The sequence below is a fragment of the Phycomyces blakesleeanus genome (assembly GCF_001638985.1).
Source record: "Phycomyces blakesleeanus NRRL 1555(-) unplaced genomic scaffold PHYBLscaffold_12, whole genome shotgun sequence".
Lineage (NCBI taxonomy): Eukaryota > Fungi > Mucoromycota > Mucoromycetes > Mucorales > Phycomycetaceae > Phycomyces > Phycomyces blakesleeanus.
This window is the reverse complement of record NW_017265145.1, coordinates 1,196,542-1,213,652: the sequence shown is the minus strand read 5'-3', so window position 1 is coordinate 1,213,652 and position 17,111 is coordinate 1,196,542. Positions and strand designations below refer to the sequence as shown.

At 35.6% G+C, this 17,111-nt stretch overlaps 6 protein-coding genes across 6 annotated transcripts; 2 read left to right on the top strand and 4 right to left on the bottom strand.

Moving 5' to 3' along the window:
• Positions 1-1,625: 1,625 nt before the first annotated feature.
• Positions 1,626-6,139, top strand: PHYBLDRAFT_77918 (hypothetical protein). Its single transcript, XM_018443314.1, has 11 exons — positions 1,626-2,008; positions 2,113-2,383; positions 2,559-2,827; positions 2,950-3,322; positions 3,420-3,863; positions 3,944-4,594; positions 4,661-4,784; positions 4,999-5,174; positions 5,357-5,515; positions 5,572-5,738; positions 5,807-6,139. The coding sequence occupies exons 1-11, from the start codon at positions 1,770-1,772 to the stop codon at positions 6,054-6,056; spliced, it is 3,123 nt and encodes a 1,040-aa protein (XP_018291078.1). The 5' UTR covers positions 1,626-1,769; the 3' UTR covers positions 6,057-6,139.
• A 333-nt stretch (positions 6,140-6,472) lies between these two features.
• Positions 6,473-7,397, bottom strand: PHYBLDRAFT_20633 (hypothetical protein; the record flags this gene model as incomplete). The annotated part of the gene is made up of 3 exons (XM_018439740.1): positions 6,473-6,696; positions 6,793-7,045; positions 7,182-7,397. 3 exons carry the CDS (start codon positions 7,395-7,397, stop codon positions 6,473-6,475), a joined length of 693 nt encoding a protein of 230 aa, XP_018291077.1.
• A 974-nt stretch (positions 7,398-8,371) lies between these two features.
• PHYBLDRAFT_169294 (hypothetical protein) lies at positions 8,372-9,397 on the top strand (the record flags this gene model as incomplete). Its single annotated transcript, XM_018436037.1, has 5 exons — positions 8,372-8,374; positions 8,531-8,624; positions 8,734-8,893; positions 9,043-9,157; positions 9,353-9,397. The coding sequence occupies 5 exons, from the start codon at positions 8,372-8,374 to the stop codon at positions 9,395-9,397; spliced, it is 417 nt and encodes a 138-aa protein (XP_018291076.1).
• Positions 9,398-9,878: 481 nt separating this feature from the next.
• Positions 9,879-11,311, bottom strand: PHYBLDRAFT_181731 (hypothetical protein; the record flags this gene model as incomplete). Its single annotated transcript, XM_018438512.1, has 4 exons — positions 10,822-11,311; positions 10,531-10,723; positions 10,309-10,470; positions 9,879-10,166 (listed from the first exon to the last, which is right to left on the bottom strand). The coding sequence occupies exons 1-4, from the start codon at positions 11,208-11,210 to the stop codon at positions 9,879-9,881; spliced, it is 1,032 nt and encodes a 343-aa protein (XP_018291075.1). The 5' UTR covers positions 11,211-11,311.
• Positions 11,312-11,474: 163 nt separating this feature from the next.
• Positions 11,475-12,588, bottom strand: PHYBLDRAFT_177674 (hypothetical protein; the record flags this gene model as incomplete). Its single annotated transcript, XM_018437915.1, has 6 exons — positions 11,475-11,797; positions 11,900-11,975; positions 12,046-12,143; positions 12,209-12,262; positions 12,326-12,480; positions 12,533-12,588. 6 exons carry the CDS (start codon positions 12,586-12,588, stop codon positions 11,679-11,681), a joined length of 558 nt encoding a protein of 185 aa, XP_018291074.1. The 3' UTR covers positions 11,475-11,678.
• Positions 12,589-13,899: 1,311 nt separating this feature from the next.
• PHYBLDRAFT_65038 (hypothetical protein) lies at positions 13,900-15,335 on the bottom strand (the record flags this gene model as incomplete). The annotated part of the gene is made up of 5 exons (XM_018441391.1): positions 13,900-13,964; positions 14,184-14,262; positions 14,667-14,717; positions 14,812-14,828; positions 15,236-15,335. 5 exons carry the CDS (start codon positions 15,333-15,335, stop codon positions 13,900-13,902), a joined length of 312 nt encoding a protein of 103 aa, XP_018291073.1.
• Between the last annotated feature and the right edge of the window lie 1,776 nt (positions 15,336-17,111).

Sequence of the window (17,111 nt, the reverse complement as noted above, 5' to 3'; positions counted from 1 at the left end):
TTGAGAAAGAAGAAAATAATCGCGTAATATCTTGTCTCAGTTTGTGAATATGTTTTTCACATTATCGTGCACACAGGTGTCAAATATTGCTAAACATCTTTGTTCTCTTATTTTCTCCTAGGAAAAAAAAATAAGAAAAGTATAAGCGCGACTGAGGATGTTAAAAAACGATGCTCTCACATGAATCGCAGTCACAATTAATCTATTTATTAACCAATCACAAAAGACGGGAATATAATATCTTAATAAAACTAGAAATAAAGTTTTCAATTCTATGCTTGTATGTTTTCATTAACATTTTACCAGAAATACATCTCTTAAGTATTCTTTATGTCTTAACTCGATTAAAACTGATTATAGATTGTCTCATGTAAGAAAAAAAAAGCAAAGGTTTAAAATACCAGAGGAAAGGTAAGGGTGTAACAAAAATAAATAAATAACGGTCTTCAAATTTAAAACATTCTATTGGTCACTTGCTTTTAAAAACTATCCAATGAAAGCAATTGATCAAACTTTATTTTTCGACTGCTGCATTTGGAAAGAAAAAAATTGGTGTAAGGAAGAGCTCAGGACGAGTAAAAAGCTTATGCGACAAACTAAAATATATGGTCAAACGCCTAACCTTGTACCAGTTACTATCGAATAAAATACAGACTAAGGCTCGGCGTTAGGATTGAATAGATTTTATCTTGTATATCTGGTAATAATAAAAGTAATAATAAAGACAAATGAGATATCACATAAAAAATGCTTAATTTAGCCTTTCTTAAACTGCAACTTTTTGTTTTTAATTGACCACCCCTAATATATTACATTTTTTCGAACACGTCTCTTTTAAAACCTCTTTTGGGACACGATGTCTATATACAAATTATATACATGAATAATACAAGGCCTTATTTATGAATTGAAATATTTATCTTGTATTCACAAGTTTTACTTATAAAGTCTTCTATAGGTAGTTTAGGGACCAGAGAAAACTGCTGGATTCTGGAAAATATGTTATATTTCTTGAGTTTTGTATACATACGTATATTAAAACAAAAGGTGTAGTGTTCCAGAGCAACGTTGTACCCGAGAGAAGAAGGATTGTTCTCGAGTAATTGGTGAGCTCCCATCTTCAAGACAGGAGTGATTTCTTTATGCTTATTTTCCTTATATTTGCACAAGCTCTTTGTAATATTTACCAGAAAAAATAACTAATAGAAATGGTAGTAATAATACTGAACTCTTTAACCTTTACATATGATTGTGATATACATGAGATAGTCTTCAATTACACATTATCTCTTTCTCTATGTATCCATGTATCCATCTAACCTTACATCATCTATATATGTATGTGTTTATGTATGTGTGTGCGATTAATGATTCGTTTAATGCTTGAACACAATTCCTTAAGAGCAGCAAAAGAATAGTGTAAAAGCTTGACATCATACCTGATTTTGATTTTTATATTATAAACACATTTATATATATAAATATAACACACAGACACAGAACACAGACACAAACACAAATAAAACAACAAATCTTCGGCAGGTACAGGATTTCTTGGTTCTTTTATTATTATTTTATTTATATACATCTTTTTTTTCTCTCTTTCTCTCTCTCTCTCTCTCTTTCTCCTCTTTTACTTATTACACTAAACAGGTAGAAAGAAAGAAAAAAGAAAGACAGACCAACAGACACCTATTCTTTCTTTCTCGTTATTCCTTTCTACTCTTACTCGGCCAAGATAAACCTATCCCTACCGTTCAACTATCCTTATGCCCTCTAATGCACATGGCTCAATCTCAATCGCAGCCACCATGAACACCGACTCATCTTTGTGGACACCAATAGCCAATCATACAAAAAACATGTCCATTGCAAACAAACAAGGCTACAAACCTTTGAATCCTGCTGATGCGCTTGTTTATCTCGAACTAGTCAAGAAAACCTATGCTGATAAACCAGCCGTTTACCAAAATTTGATAGAAATTATGAAAGATTTTAAAAATAAAAGGTTAGTGTACTTTTGTAAAGTTGTGCATTTAAAAATAAAATTAAGACTAATTTTTCTTCTTTTTTACATATAAATATCTATGCGTGTGTGTGTATGCGCTAAAGAACTGACATTGTCAAGGTCATTGAGACAATCACAGTATTGTTTAAGGACTACCCTTTTTTGATTATTGGATTTAATCCATTCCTACCACCCGGGTATCGCGTTGAGTGCAACCAGACCGAGAATGGTTTGGTAGTCCAGACGAGTTTACCTATGGGACAAACCAAGACTACAACAATACTACCGACAGACACAGCCAACTCTTTACAGCAAAAACATCAAAAGCAACCCATGAGCCTACAGGATGCATTTGCCTACACAACAAAACTAAAGGTAACAGACTGTACAGATATATATATATATATATATATGTGTGTGTGTGTGTGTATACATACGTACATTTGTGTGATGACAAGGATGAAAAGGAGGGAAGGGAAGGGGCATATTATTATTATTATTATTATCATCATCATCATAATCATTAAACATTTCTTGAATTATTTTGTAGGAGAGGTTTGGCGAGGATTCAGATACATATAGAAGCTTTGTAGGAATTCTGCGTAAATTTCAAAAGAAACAAGTCTCGACAGAACAGGTCTATTGGAGCATATGCAAACTGTTTAAAGACTCTGAAGACCTTTTCAAACTTTTTATCGAATTCTTGCCTCCGTTGGAAAGTACCACTGAACCAAGGTGTACTTCTGACCAACACAAGAAGCGAGCAGAAGAATCACTTGATGATTTACCACAGGCAAGTGAAGCATTACTATTACTATCGTTATCATAATCACATCTCTTTTCTCCAAAAGAGGGATTATTTTTACAAAGAAACTAAACTAAAACTATACATATATATGTATACAACTTCTTTATTTTCTAAAAAAAAAATAGCCAAAAAGATCGAAACATGATCATCCTAGTCAACCGCCCATATCTGACCTTCGTTCAACCTCACCCACACCTCAGAATGTTCTGGCCAACGACGAAGAAAGATTCTTTGAGAGAGCTAGAAAACACATCGGAAACAAGACTACCTTTAATGCATTTCTCAAAGTAATCAACCTCTTTAATCAACAAATCATAGACGAGAATCTGGCTGCCCACAGAGCTGAAGCTTTCTTGGGAGGCAATCCGAGTCTCTTCCAATCTTTCAAAGCATTGCTGAACTACAACGAGCCAGACCACAGTCTATTGTATGCCTATGCACAAGCTGCATCACCAGAAGATAAAAAATATGAATGTGGACCAAGTTACAGAGCTGCTTCTCTATCTGTAAGGACTCTATATGATTTTATATATTTTCTTTCTTCTTCTTCTTTTTAATAACCACAGCTGACGTATTAAAACCTTTACTATTCCTGTGCTTTAGTGGAGGAAACAACAGTGCTCAGGCAGGGATCCCCTATGCTGGGAAGTATTGAATACAGACTATGTGTCACACCCAACCTGGGCAAGCGAGGACAGCGGATTCACTGCTTCTAAAAAGAACCAGTACGAAGAAGCACTCCATGTGATCGAAGAAGCGCGCTACGCATATGATATGGATATTCAGGCCAATACTACCACAGTCGACCATCTCAAAAAAGTCACCGAGACATTGTCAACCATGACTGAAAAAAAGCAAAAGGCTTATCGTCTTCCACCAGACTTTGGTGGTCCTTCACCTTCAATCTATTCATGTGCAATCAAGAAAGTGTACGGGAATGAGAAAGGACAAGACATGATTAAACTTTTACAGACTGATCCTGCACAAACAATACCGGGTGTTCTTAAACGGCTAGTCCATACGGGAGAAGTACTCCAAAAGGGCAAGGTAATATATATATACGTGTATGGGTGTATTTCCACGCCAAGATTTTTAAACATTTTGACACAATCTGTGCAATGTAGCAGCGGCAAACAGAATTATGGAAAGAAGCCGAGATCAAAAACTATTATCGTGCATTGGATCATCAAGGAATCAATTTCAAAAAGAAAGACAAAAAGGCAAATTCTGTCAAGCGGCTTGTGTCCGAAATTGAGGCGCTTCGCTTGGAGCAAGCCACCAAACAGCAACGAGAGCCAACCGATGGCTACAATGATTTGCCTGACCCTCAGTACACATTCATATTCGAGGACCAAGCTGTCTTAAAAGACGTAATTCACATTCTTCTTTTTGTGCTCGAGCGTAACTTGCTTTATGGGGCCAAGGACTGCAACCGGATTCGTGGATTCTTGAGTCTATTTTTACCAACCTTGTTTGACATTGATCTGTTTAATGAAGACACCCAATCACACCAAAAAGCGACTGAAAACACGCGGCAGTCAGAAATAGAAGGAGAGACAAGAACGGGAAGAGGTGGAAGAGCAGGAAAAACAGAAATAACAGGAAGAGCAGAAAGAGCATGCAGAGGGAAAAGAGGGGAAATGGGGAAAATGGGGGAAAAGGGAGAAAGGGAAGAAACACATCATTTAACCACAACATTTGTGTCAGATCCTACACAAAGTAGACGCCCAAGTTTTTTTGGCAATAGCGGGTTCTATTGCTTTGTACGCTTATTTCAGGTAATATATAGACATATAGACACATTGATACACATATATTGATACCGCTTATTTGCTTGTGTGTAGATGGTTTATACTCGCCTGTTAGACATCAAAGCACTGGATCTGGAATACAAGCGCAACGTCAACCAAGCAAAATATGCAACGACGGCTGAATTCGACGTTGGACTCAAGACACGGGAAATGGAGAGTAAGGCAAGATTCTCGCCACTATCTTGTTTTTCTTGCTAAAGAGGAAATGAAATCAAATTAAATCCAAAAACACACACACACACACACACACGCGCGCGCGCACACCCACACACGTATACACACCCACATACGCATACACATACGTATATATGTATTTATATATATATGCATGCATGTATACATATATGTACATATACATATGCTGTGTATAGATATCAAGCTGGATTTCACGTCTGACCACTACACTCTCTTGTTGGACCTGATTGAGAAGCTTTTAACCGGGGAAATCGAGCAACATGTATTTGAAGGAAGTGCACGGTATATCTTTGGTACCCGAGCACACCCTGTCTTTACGATCGATAAACTCCTGATATCCATGATACGACAGGTAATAATATTCACTATAATACGATCAATACGAGCAATAGTAAATAACGATAATAAAAGATAATAATAAGAATAATAATAAAAAGGCGGGGGACGATTTAAATATATACATTCTTAAACCAAACCAAACCAAAAACAAACAAATATGTATATGTGTACATGTATGTATATATTGGTTTATAGATTTATCCATTAGTCAATGATGAGAGAGTGGAAAAGCTCTTGGGATTGTTCCAGAATTATGCTAAATTGGCCTATCCTGTTCACGAAAAGCTAAGCTATTTCCGGATGAAGGTCGAGAAGATAATGGGTGTTAATGAAGATCTATACTGCGCTATATATGTAAGTAATATTTCTATGTTTGTTTGATTTAATGAACCTAAATTATATGTAATTAGAATCCAAAAGAGCGAGCATTGTCACTTCAACTGCTTCGTCGATCTTCGTCAGTTTACCAAGACGATGGTGATGATGAATATGAAGAATATTGTGCAAGTTATATGGACTGGCGTCACCTTAGTGAAGGCATAAAGGAGGGACAGCTTATGCCATGTTATCTCGAAAGGTTAGTAAATATATAATATATAAACAATTGATACTGAAAGAATATTCATTTCTCTGTTCGTCTTTTAGAAATAGAAAACAAGGGCTTCAAGATTGTGATATGGAAAACATGTACACTTTCTCTGGGATGAAGTACAAAATGTGCCGGAACACGTATCATTTGTTTTATTTGATTGGAAGTGAAGATGTATTTCAAAGACACGTTTGCTACAAGGATTTAGGGTCGTATTCATTGGCACCACTTGAAAATCGCGTCTCTCAAGGGATTGAGATTCCATTGAAAGAAGTCGAAGCAAGAGTACGAAAGCTCTTGGGATAAAAAGACAAAGAAGAAGAAAGTATTTTTTACTTGTTTAAATAAATATTTTAATATTTTAATAGTATAATATATATATATTATATAAGATCAAAAGACATATATATTTTTTTGGTAGTGATGGCGGTGGTTTTGGTGGTGGTAATAGTAGTAGTAGTAGCGATGGTGGTGGTGTTGTTGTTGTTGTTGTTGTTGTTGTTCTAAAATGTTTTTGAATGTGCGTAGAGTGTGTATTGCGTGTAGGAAAAGAAAAGAAGAAATAATAAGACGATGATTAAAGTGACAGGCAAAGAAAGGTTGTGGTGGCTATGGTGATTGTGAAATAAGAATTTGATTGCGTTCCTTTTTGTTTGTCTGCTTGGCGTTGGTTGATTGCCGGATTGTTGGAATTGGATTGAGAGGTTTGGCCTGTCTGTTATTTACAAAATACCCCACAATTCTTCTACTGCGCATGCAATCTTTCCGCAGGCTACGGAAGCAGAGAGAGAGTAATCGGACACACCAATCTTGTCATCAACATAAGAGTCTGCAAAGTCATCAGTACCGTGAGCCATGGCACCAATAGCCACAACGATGTTCTTGTCAGCGGGGATTGTTGGCATGTACTCTGACAGACGGACAGTAGGAGCGTCCCAAGACAAAGCTAAACAGATATATATATATATATATATATATTAGTATCTTTATGTACATCTTTTTTTTTATAAAAATAAAAATCATAAAGAGGATTTTATCTTACCGATCTTGTAACTGTTGGTTGGCAAGTACTTTGTCACAGGGTTCTCGACTACACGGAGCAGCTTTTCGTTACCATTTACAGCACGGATGCTGAGCTTGTGTAGCAATTGGACCATCAAACCAGCAAAACGTTTGAATGTTCTGGGAATTCTGATGTGAGGGTTGACCTCGATCAAGACGTTCTTTTGGGTGTGGATAAACACTTGCAACAGACCGGCCTTGTTGAGAGGACTGTCCAAGAGTGTCAACAAGCACTGTGGAAATAAAGGAGCGCAAGAATACAGATACAAATATGTATATGTATATACAAAAGCATAATTATCAGTATTTTTATAGTAGTCTATGTCGATATTACTACTGGTTCCTTTTTCTTGTTTTGGTTGTTATTACCTGGTGAGTGATGTCAGGTCTGGCTTCGTATGTTTCTCTGCCAGCCTTCTTGAGGATGTGAAGGTGATCATCGACGTTGAGTAGTTGGTAGTGACCCTCTTTGTTCTTTCCGATCTTCAATGTTTCGAGGGTAGCACCTTCAAGAATAACAGTCAGACGACGAGCGTTTTCCTTTTGGGTGACAGTTTTGGGTACTTTGGGTGCCTGAGGGACCATGTGTACGTCCATGGCGACTGGGCGTGTGGCACCGACACGAATACGCTTAGGGTCGGTATCCTCGGGAGTATCATCGTTGGCTCTCTTTGCGTCGTTTGACATGCTTATTGTGTAAAAATGTGTATTTGTATGTGTATGAAAAAGACAATTATTTATTATTTTATTAATTAAAATAAAATAAAAATAATAATAAAAAAACAAGTACAGAAAATTAAAGGAAAAAATGCAAAAGTCAAATTTGGCCAGTTATAAGCCACCCGCTTCAACTTTACCAAACCAAAAAAAAATTAAAAAATAGGCTATTTTTTATTTTTTTATTTATATATAATATATTATTATTATTTGGTTGTCCGCCATAATGCAAATATATATATAAAGAAATGCTACCAAAATGGACTAATGAAATTGATCTGGACATTGAGAAATAATATACAATTATACAAACTCGCGAAACAGACGCAAATAACAGCCGCAATAATTCCAAATATTTATATGTGCACGCACATCCCCACGAGAGTATATATATATATATGATAAATAGAAAGAAATATAAAATAGAGTAGAAATTCATCTTGCTGCGGCCAGTAATCTACTGTATACAATAGGTATGGATAGAAACACACGTATACACACACAGACACACACACAGTCAGACAGTCAGACAGGCAGGCAGTCAGAAACAAATTTATATATATATATATATTCTAGGGTGCTTCCCATCATAGGCTTGGCACCCGGTGTGGTTACCCAGAGTTGAAGCGAGTGACGTAGAAGTTTAAAGTCAGAGATCGTTCATGTTGGGCAGGACAATGTACCCGAGTTAAAAAAAAAATTATAAAAAAAATGAAGAAACTCATAGGGAAAGAAGGTTAAAAAGGGGAGGCATCATTCGTTTTTTTGTCTTTTTTTTCTTTTTTCTTTTTTTACTCTCTATATCCCCTCCACACCTCTTCTTCTTAACCCTATACACAAATATGGTGAGTGGTTCAATAGAATAAATAAAATAAACAATACTCTGCAAGACCATACTACTTTGTAGCAAGTCTGTGATTAATTCACGCGTGGTACATTCCATCAGCCTTGACTCATCTGGAAAACTTCATCTTGTTTTCTTTTTATTTGTTTGTGCGTAGTCTACCGGTGTTGCCGTCAGTGACGAGTGCATTGATTTGTACTCTGAGTTCAAGCTTCGCAAGAAGTACAAGTACATCATCTTCAAGCTTGCTGGTGAGTTTACCTTAAAGCACACACACACACACACATATATATATATATACGTATGTGTGTGTGCATATTATAAGCGCGACTGATGATTAAATGCCCAATATAATTATAGATGACAACAAAGAGATCATTGTTGAGAAGAAGGCTGAGACTGGAAACTATGAGGACTTCCTCGAGTGTCTCCCCAGTGATGAACCCCGTTATGCTGTCTATGACTTTGAATACGAGAAGCCCGGAGAGGGTCAGAGAAGCAAGATCACTTTCTATGCCTGGTAAATATACTACTGCGCACCCATTCTTTCTTTTGCTTGTACCAGTACCTGTACCTGTACTTGTCATAGCAAAATTAACCCAAAAAAAAGACACATTGTAATCTGATGTTATTTTTTTTTTATTTATAAACAAAAATTATAATTTTTAGGATTCCTGATACGTCAAAGGTCCGTCAAAAGATGTTGTACGCTGCCTCCAAGGATGCTCTCCGCAAGAAGCTTGTTGGTCTTGCTATTGAGATCCAGGGCACTGATCTTTCCGAGGTAAATAGGAAGAAAAGAAAGAGAAAAAGATAAAGAGACGGAGGGAAGACAAAGGAGAGGGGGGTAGTGTTGTAAATTGTGCAGTATGCAGTGTCCAGTTTGAAGATTGAAGTTTGCAGTGTAGTGTAGTGCTGTATTGTACTATTATACTAATTATCTATGGCGTTTACTCTTTCTTTATGTGTGTGTGTATAGGTTGACTATGATGCTGTCCTCGAAAAGGCTTCCCGCTCCAACTAAATTCTTCCCTTTCATCTCCAACCCTTTTTATCTCTTTAAAGAAGTGAATAACTTAATGTTTCTCTTTATTAAAAATATATCAACAAATCAAAAACAAATTATTCGAACATTTTTGACTTGTGACAGATAACAGAAGAATAGTGGGGTGTTATTACTATCAGTATTATTTTTAGCAAAAAAAAAAGAAAAGAAATTACCTTTTTATCAATGTCAAATCCAGGTTACCAAATCTGCATACATGTACACACATGGTATGGGTTGTTGTTGTTTTGGGTGAACATTAATATGAACATATTTATTTATTTATTTATTTATTTATTAACTTTATTTTATATATGAAAATATAATATATATATATTAGTATGTGCTTGTGTACTTGTACTTGTACTTGTGCTTGTACTTGTGCTTGTACTTGTGTTCGTACTTATGATTTGTGTATAATAAACAGCTTCTTTAAATGTATAGATATATAGATATATGATCATAAAGGTTGAGTGCTAGTAAGAGAGTCAGAAAGGTAACGATGATGAGGATGAAGATGATGGGTGTCCTGGCGGTCGACCAGCGATGCCAGTGAGTGGATGGGTGACGTAGCTCGGCCAGTCGGAGAGGAACGGCCAAGCGAAAAGGGAAGGACGTGACTGGGCTCAGGAGATACAGCATCCCCATGGGCGAGGGCGAGATCCTCATCTATACAATCTGGTGACAGGCCCAAAGTAAGAGAGCGTAAGTCATCGAAAAGCAAGCGAATCAAAGTTAAGGAAATATTCTGTTTGTGTAAGCAACAAGTAATCTATCACACACAAACAAGCATTATGTTCATGCTACGTCTAAATACTTCTTGTTTGATTTTTGGGTGCCGGACTTTTTTTTTATAATAAAAAAAAATTCAGAAAAAGGATATTGATGACAGAAGGACGCTCCGGAGGTACCCAGTCCAGCCAATCATTGACGTCGGGAGTTGCAAAATAGGGCTTGCCTTGGACAGTGCGCGAGTGGTATTCTTGTTCTAAAGTATTGATCTTTTGCTGCATTTGCTGGATCATTGTACGGCGAAGGGCCAGTTTATCTAACTTGACAATCTGTCAGCAACCCAACCAAAAGCAATCTACCACTAATCATCTGCTGCTTACGTGGTATTGATCATAGGCAATCTTTTCCTGGGCTAATATCATCTTCCGGATTCCCTTTTCTATTAATTCATGACGGGCCTCTGCTCTGTGACGTTTCTCATCCCGCTTAGCCTCAATGTCCCGTAACAGCTGAAGATAATCCGGATGAGACCCGTTCTTGACTGCCCTTTCAAGCTTCTCTAATTCCGACAGTCTTTAAGCCAGCCAGACAAGTCAGCCAATTTTTGTTTAGATCTCCAGAAATTATAAGACCAATTTAAATAAACTATACACATATTTTTTTTATTTTACCTGCTCTTAATTATTATCTCTCGTTGTGCCTTTTTGGCTTCTTTGGCTTCTTTTGTCATCCTCTGTGCCGTGTGGCGCGTCTCTCGGTCAGTATCGTCTCTGACCTGTTTGGCTGGCTGACGTTTTTTCGTTTGTGTCTTGCGTCTTCGTTTGCGAGTCTCGGCTATGTCAGGTAGACTAGAATCCGTTGATGCCGAACGGGTCGCCACTCTCCCAGCTACTGGCTCAGGCGAGGATGAAGGTGTCAGTCGGTCCATCTCCCGAAGTCCATCCTTTGATTCCAGTACGGGAGAACGTGATTGCGCAGACCGGCTTACTCTTCTAGTCATAATACGGTGGTTGGTTTCGTCTGTTTTAGGTTCTTGGGGATCCATTGGTTTGAATGACATGCAATTCGTAACAATAACAATAATATCAATAGTAATATCAATAGTATTGGTAGCAACGGCAGCAGTAATAAAGAAGGGAATAGAGAATAGACAGAGAAAATAAAGAGAGAGAGAGAGAGAAAGAGAGAGAGGAAAAAAAAAAGAGGCGGAAGTAGGGGGGGGGGGGAGTAAGAAACAGATTCTGGGAGCGCGGTAACTGAAAGTCATATTGAATATATAAAAAAAATTGTAGGAAAACACAAGATCGGGTACAAATGAAGTTTTCTATCTGAAGACCATACAGGTAGATATTAAAAGTTTATTCCATTAGTGATGTGTAAGACACATACAGACACAAAGAGAAGGAAGAGTATGGTGATAAAGACACAAAGGATTCTGATTCATTGTGAACTGAAGCAAGTATTTGAGATTGGTACATGATATATTTAACCAGTTTTCTTTACAAGCTTCTGTGAGGAATATAATACTCTATCCAAAGAACTTGACACCCATGTATCCTTCATTGCCCTCCAGCAATTGGGCGTCTCCTCTCTTGACAAGCACCTTGATGGCCATGATCAATACCTGGCTGTCAATTCCATAAAATTCTAGATAGTTATATTGTATATAGATTTATATTTATATTTGAATACAAACTAGAGATGTACTCTCTCAAAAATAATAAGCATTTTAGTCTTTTCTTTTCTTACCTTGTCCCTCAGAAAGATCCCCTTCTGTAATTTCATACAATGTCACGACAGTGTTGTTCAGGCCATTTGTATTTACCTAGACGAAATCATCATAAAATACTTGTATATATATATATATATATAAATTGAGAGTTTTTATTACTCACCCACTCCCAAATCAAAGTAGCCCATTCCTCTGGCCTACGCCAAAATATATATGCGTGATCTTTCGGTCCTTTGGGCCCATGTTCCCATTCAGCTGTACCTATTTAATTAACCCTATAAACCTTTACTTCCATTCCTCAAATGATTAATCACCAGCACACTTACCTTGAACAGTCATGGCCTGGATAATCTCTTGGAGTGTTTCAAACGAAAGACGTCCTTTAAGCACACATTAACAAAAAGAAAAAAGAAAGAAAAAAAGAAAAAAAAAGTGCTACTCACGCTTGATTTTTGTGTTCTCAAACAAGTCTGATCCACCTGGAGATGTTGACTGTTGGAGATCAAGTTTGAAGATGCGATGATGGCGTGCATAGTTTAGGATGACCTGGGACCATTGTCCAATCTGACTCTCCCAAGTGGCCTCGGTGGGCTGCCGTCTTTTTTTTAGGAGATTGAGTCTTGCGGTGGTAGAATGCAACAGTGGCTTACGTATAAAATGGAGGGAATCCATGCATCAATGGAAATTCAAATGAAGTATCTGGCATTGTTGTAAATGAAAACAAGTCAAATGACTACACATCCACTTACACACACCTTTACATATTTTATTTTTTTTATTTTACTTTCACATTTACGTGTTCCCAACCATTTAATCTCCATCCTCTACTTTCCTTTTTTGGAATACGGGTTAGACTCGATCAAGTCACAGAGAAAATGGAATCAAATGTGTGTAGATGATGTACACAACTTTATAGTGTATTAAACCATTATTTTTATATTGACAAAGAGGAAAGATGAAGAAAAAAGGGCATATTGGGCCAAGGTAAATGCTGGGCACAAATACCAAATAAAAATACAAAAAAAAAATATGCTTGTTGTTGTAGGTGCTTACTGATATGTTGTTACAATCCCACAGACACTGAATGTTTTCTCTCTCTCTCTCTTTTTTTTTTTAAAAAAAAAAAAGATCAAAATAAAATGATACTTCCAGACCTTCTATGCAAATTCAATTTTAACTTCAATGAGGACAGAATATGTTACATTGTTTTCCCAATTTGACAAATGTTTGTTCTTAAGTGATCAATTCAACAGTTCGATTTTTTATACTTGTATTTTAACTTTACAAAGAGTCAATATGACTGATAGTTGAATATAAATTAGCCATATATACATAGAGATATAACAATAGTACTATAAAATCATGTCTTTAATTATCATTTTTTATTGTCGCTGTGCAAGAGTAAAATATGTAATATGCTGAGCGTGACTGATTCCGATACAAAGAAGTATATAGAATCATTATGGTGACACTGAAGTGGTGCATTGGGTTACAGGCGTGAATAAGTCTTTTGTTTTTGTTATTTCTTTAATTGTACATCCCTTACTGCGGGTATTATTTTGAGGACAAATGAATACATGGATAAAGATTATTGAAAAGTTACTTACAGTAGTTAATACTTGGACAAAATGGTACAGTCATACTTTTTTGTTTGACGACCTTTATTCACCTAAATAAACTGCACACAATTGCCAATTTGTAATTAGATCCAACAAGTGCTTTTTGGTAAGGGCTTCTGTTACAAGTCAGAGGCTCAAATTCCATGCTTTTTTCTTCTATTGTTTCACAATGCAAGTTCGACAAAGCTAAATATTTATTTGTTTGGTGATTTTATTTTGGTAGAGCATTTCGAGTAAGCTACTTTATTTATTTATCTATTTTGCAATAGAGAGATAATAAAATAATAATAAATAGTAAATAACTGAAATGAATAATTGAAAATAAAAATTGTTCAAAATTAACTTTTGCAAATGCTATCAAGGCTTTTACATATATATATATACATTTAATAAGGTTTCTATCGACCGTAACAGATTAATGTTTGCTGGACTAATCCCTGTTGTTTTGTGTAACTCTCTATCCCTAATATTTGTGATTAGAAATGAGATACAGCTACCATATGTATATCCATATAATAATCTGCTGTGATAAATGACACTATTATCTTGCTAATACTCTGTGCTAAATTATTATAAAGCCTGCCATGGCACAGTGAGACCAATTTTTTGGGGCACACATCTTTTACGGTCGGGCATTTAAATAACAAAATCGCATGGTGTAAATCGATATTGACATTTTTACCTCTACCGATATCTCCATGAATATTGGTCTGTTGCTGGTCAAACATGCACTGAGCATTATCAATAGTTCTGCTCAACAACTTTACTTAATAGAAAAAAACACAAATTTCCAATTATTTTTTAGGTGTATAGTCTGAGGGAACTTTTTGGATCAGACATGCTTATGTGGTGTAAATATCGAAAAGTTGATTAGTAAATAGTTTTTTAAAGTGAAAAAATGAGATATTTTGATCAATATTGAAGCAATCAATGGAAAACATTCTCAAGATGGCGGACCTTAACGTTCTACATTATGTTACTTATAAGTGTAGAGAAACTTTGCTTAGTAAATTTGGATCTAGAATTGATTTTGTTTTTGGTATCTAATCATATATTCTGATCAAAACGATCCTTTTTTCAAGCAACCTTTTATTTCATTTCATTGGTAAATTAAGCAATCTTCAAGGTAGACAATCTAGGATGTGGGAGTGAAAGAGGTTTTTACCCTTGATTGATTTGACAGAATATATAATTTATGCTGGCCATTTATACAGTTCTATATATCATTAATAAAATAAAGACAACAACAGCAAAAAGGTCATGAAGTAGTCTTTATAACGTTTGATATAATGATAGTAGTATAATCTTACTTTTCCTACTTTTATTGCTATACCAAACTTTGATTGTAACTAAATAATAGATAGAAAACCAAAGGTGGGCATAGTAAATGTTCTTGTTGAGATAGGTACAGTAATTTTTTCTTATCTCCTTGCGATCTGACTGACTCAAATACAATACACTAAAGACTAGATTTTAGTGACACACTATTAGCTGACATGTAGAGTAACTATTTAACTCAGTACCAAGAAGAAGAAGACGGGTAGAAAGAATCATTTTATTGGGAAAAATCAAGTCAGAGGAAGTATTTAACTACTTTAGGCCATTTCTAAAGCTGTATCATTACTTATAAGCTCTGTACAATGAGAGGCACATAAAGTTACTGATAGATAAAGTCCACCGTGTCATATTCCAACTAGGTTCGATCTCTTGCTGAATTAGGCTTCTGATCCGTACTACGAATTGTGATAGTGGACCGAGTTATAGCAAAGGCTAGTGAACTGGGCTGAAAGCAGGAGTATGAATCTGATCCAGTCTGTCTTTTATCCCGGTTCATGCCCCTGTTGAAAGCCTTGTCGGATACATTTGATACTGGGTATGGTGGGTTTGTTGGCTTTTAATGCGTATATTAGAAGATGATAACTAAACGAATGGCATGCGCCAAATCTCAATTAATTTTGGAAATGTTGACTTTTTTTATTATTATTATTACTATTTTTCAACTATGGTCAGTGTCCTTGCCACTCTGTCGTTTATTTATCTGTATTTGGCTTTTATTTTATTTTTACCTGTTGGGAGATACTAATGCTCTAAAAACCCCTCAACACCCCAGGAACCTGCCTGAAAAATATATGCAAGAAAAAACAGAGCCAAACTTATGTATTTTAGGGTGTTTCATTGGGCTTTGATACCTGACAATTCGACGTGATGATGGTTTAGGCATTCTTTAAGAATAGCTCATATCGAAAAGAAAAGAGGGAAACCGAGAATGATATCAATGACTCTGATTTTAACATTCGATATGGAGTCTGAGGCGTTATAAACCCCAAGGAAAAGGTGTTTTATGAACACTTTAAGCAGGGAAGATGTAATTTTTTGTAAGACGTGTGGTTTTCTTTATAGATATTAGCCTTGGAATACAGTGTGCCTGTACTGATCTAGACTCTAAATCTGCAATATGTAGCTGAGAATATTGATCGGATCCGACTTTGATTGGTCTATCAAATTATAGCAGCCAAAGGTTTTTATGGCAGATACATTGAATTATATAGCAATCTGTCCATCGAATGGTATTATTGGTAGTTAGCTCAATGTAATTGGCCTTAGCTGATAGTCTCTAAAACATATATACACTTTATATACTAAAAGGAGATATGTGCTGTGTAAATTTAGTCACATATTCTATTGGTGTCTTTTAGCACCAACAAAGAAAAAAGACGAAATAAATACATAAAGGGAGAAAAGGCAAAAACTTTTGAAAGAAGCTTTGGTAAGAGGATTTTTATGAAAAGTAAGATATTGCCTTTTATTTAGTTTTGTTTTGTTGGTGTGATGAGGGTAAGTACAATATTCTGTGAGCTTGATGATCTGACTTATGGTCCAATACAATTCAATAATGCCTGTATATTGATAATAAGTATAAGAATAGAAATTCACATGTATATAAATGATGTGTTTATTTTATTCTATTTTATTTGGTTGATATTTCATGGATATTGCACAAACAGCTGATTGAATGGAATCTAATAATCAAAGATTAATAACCTGTATGTGAGACATGTTCAAGCTATAGACTGCTCGATTATATACAATGAATACTTTTGTGATTTATTTTTGACAGGGTGTAAATATCATATTTTACTGATGTATATATATATATAATAGAAACATATGCCTTTAAATATCTATATATGTAATTTACTCCTCCCTTTATAATATTGAATTTTCATATACGGTTATATTTCAGTTACGATTTGTACCGGATAAATATTAAAAAAAAGGAATTGAAATCTGATTCTCGTGTCTTGATACAAAAATTGTCCCTGAATGTGTACGAGTGTGCATGTATTTACTATCAGTCAGCATTGGTAGCACAGCATTTGTCATCCATAATTTGAACACGATCAAATACTTTACTTTTATTTTCATTCTCTCTATTTATTTTTGACTCTGGAGAAATGAAGGCAAAGATAGGTCAACCACCAAGCAAATCAAATCAAATCAAATCAAATCAAATCAAATGAATGATAATTAAATACATACATATATTGGACATGAAATAAAATAGTGACAAAATGAACCAAAGTAAAGGTGTACTTTATTCAATCCCTGT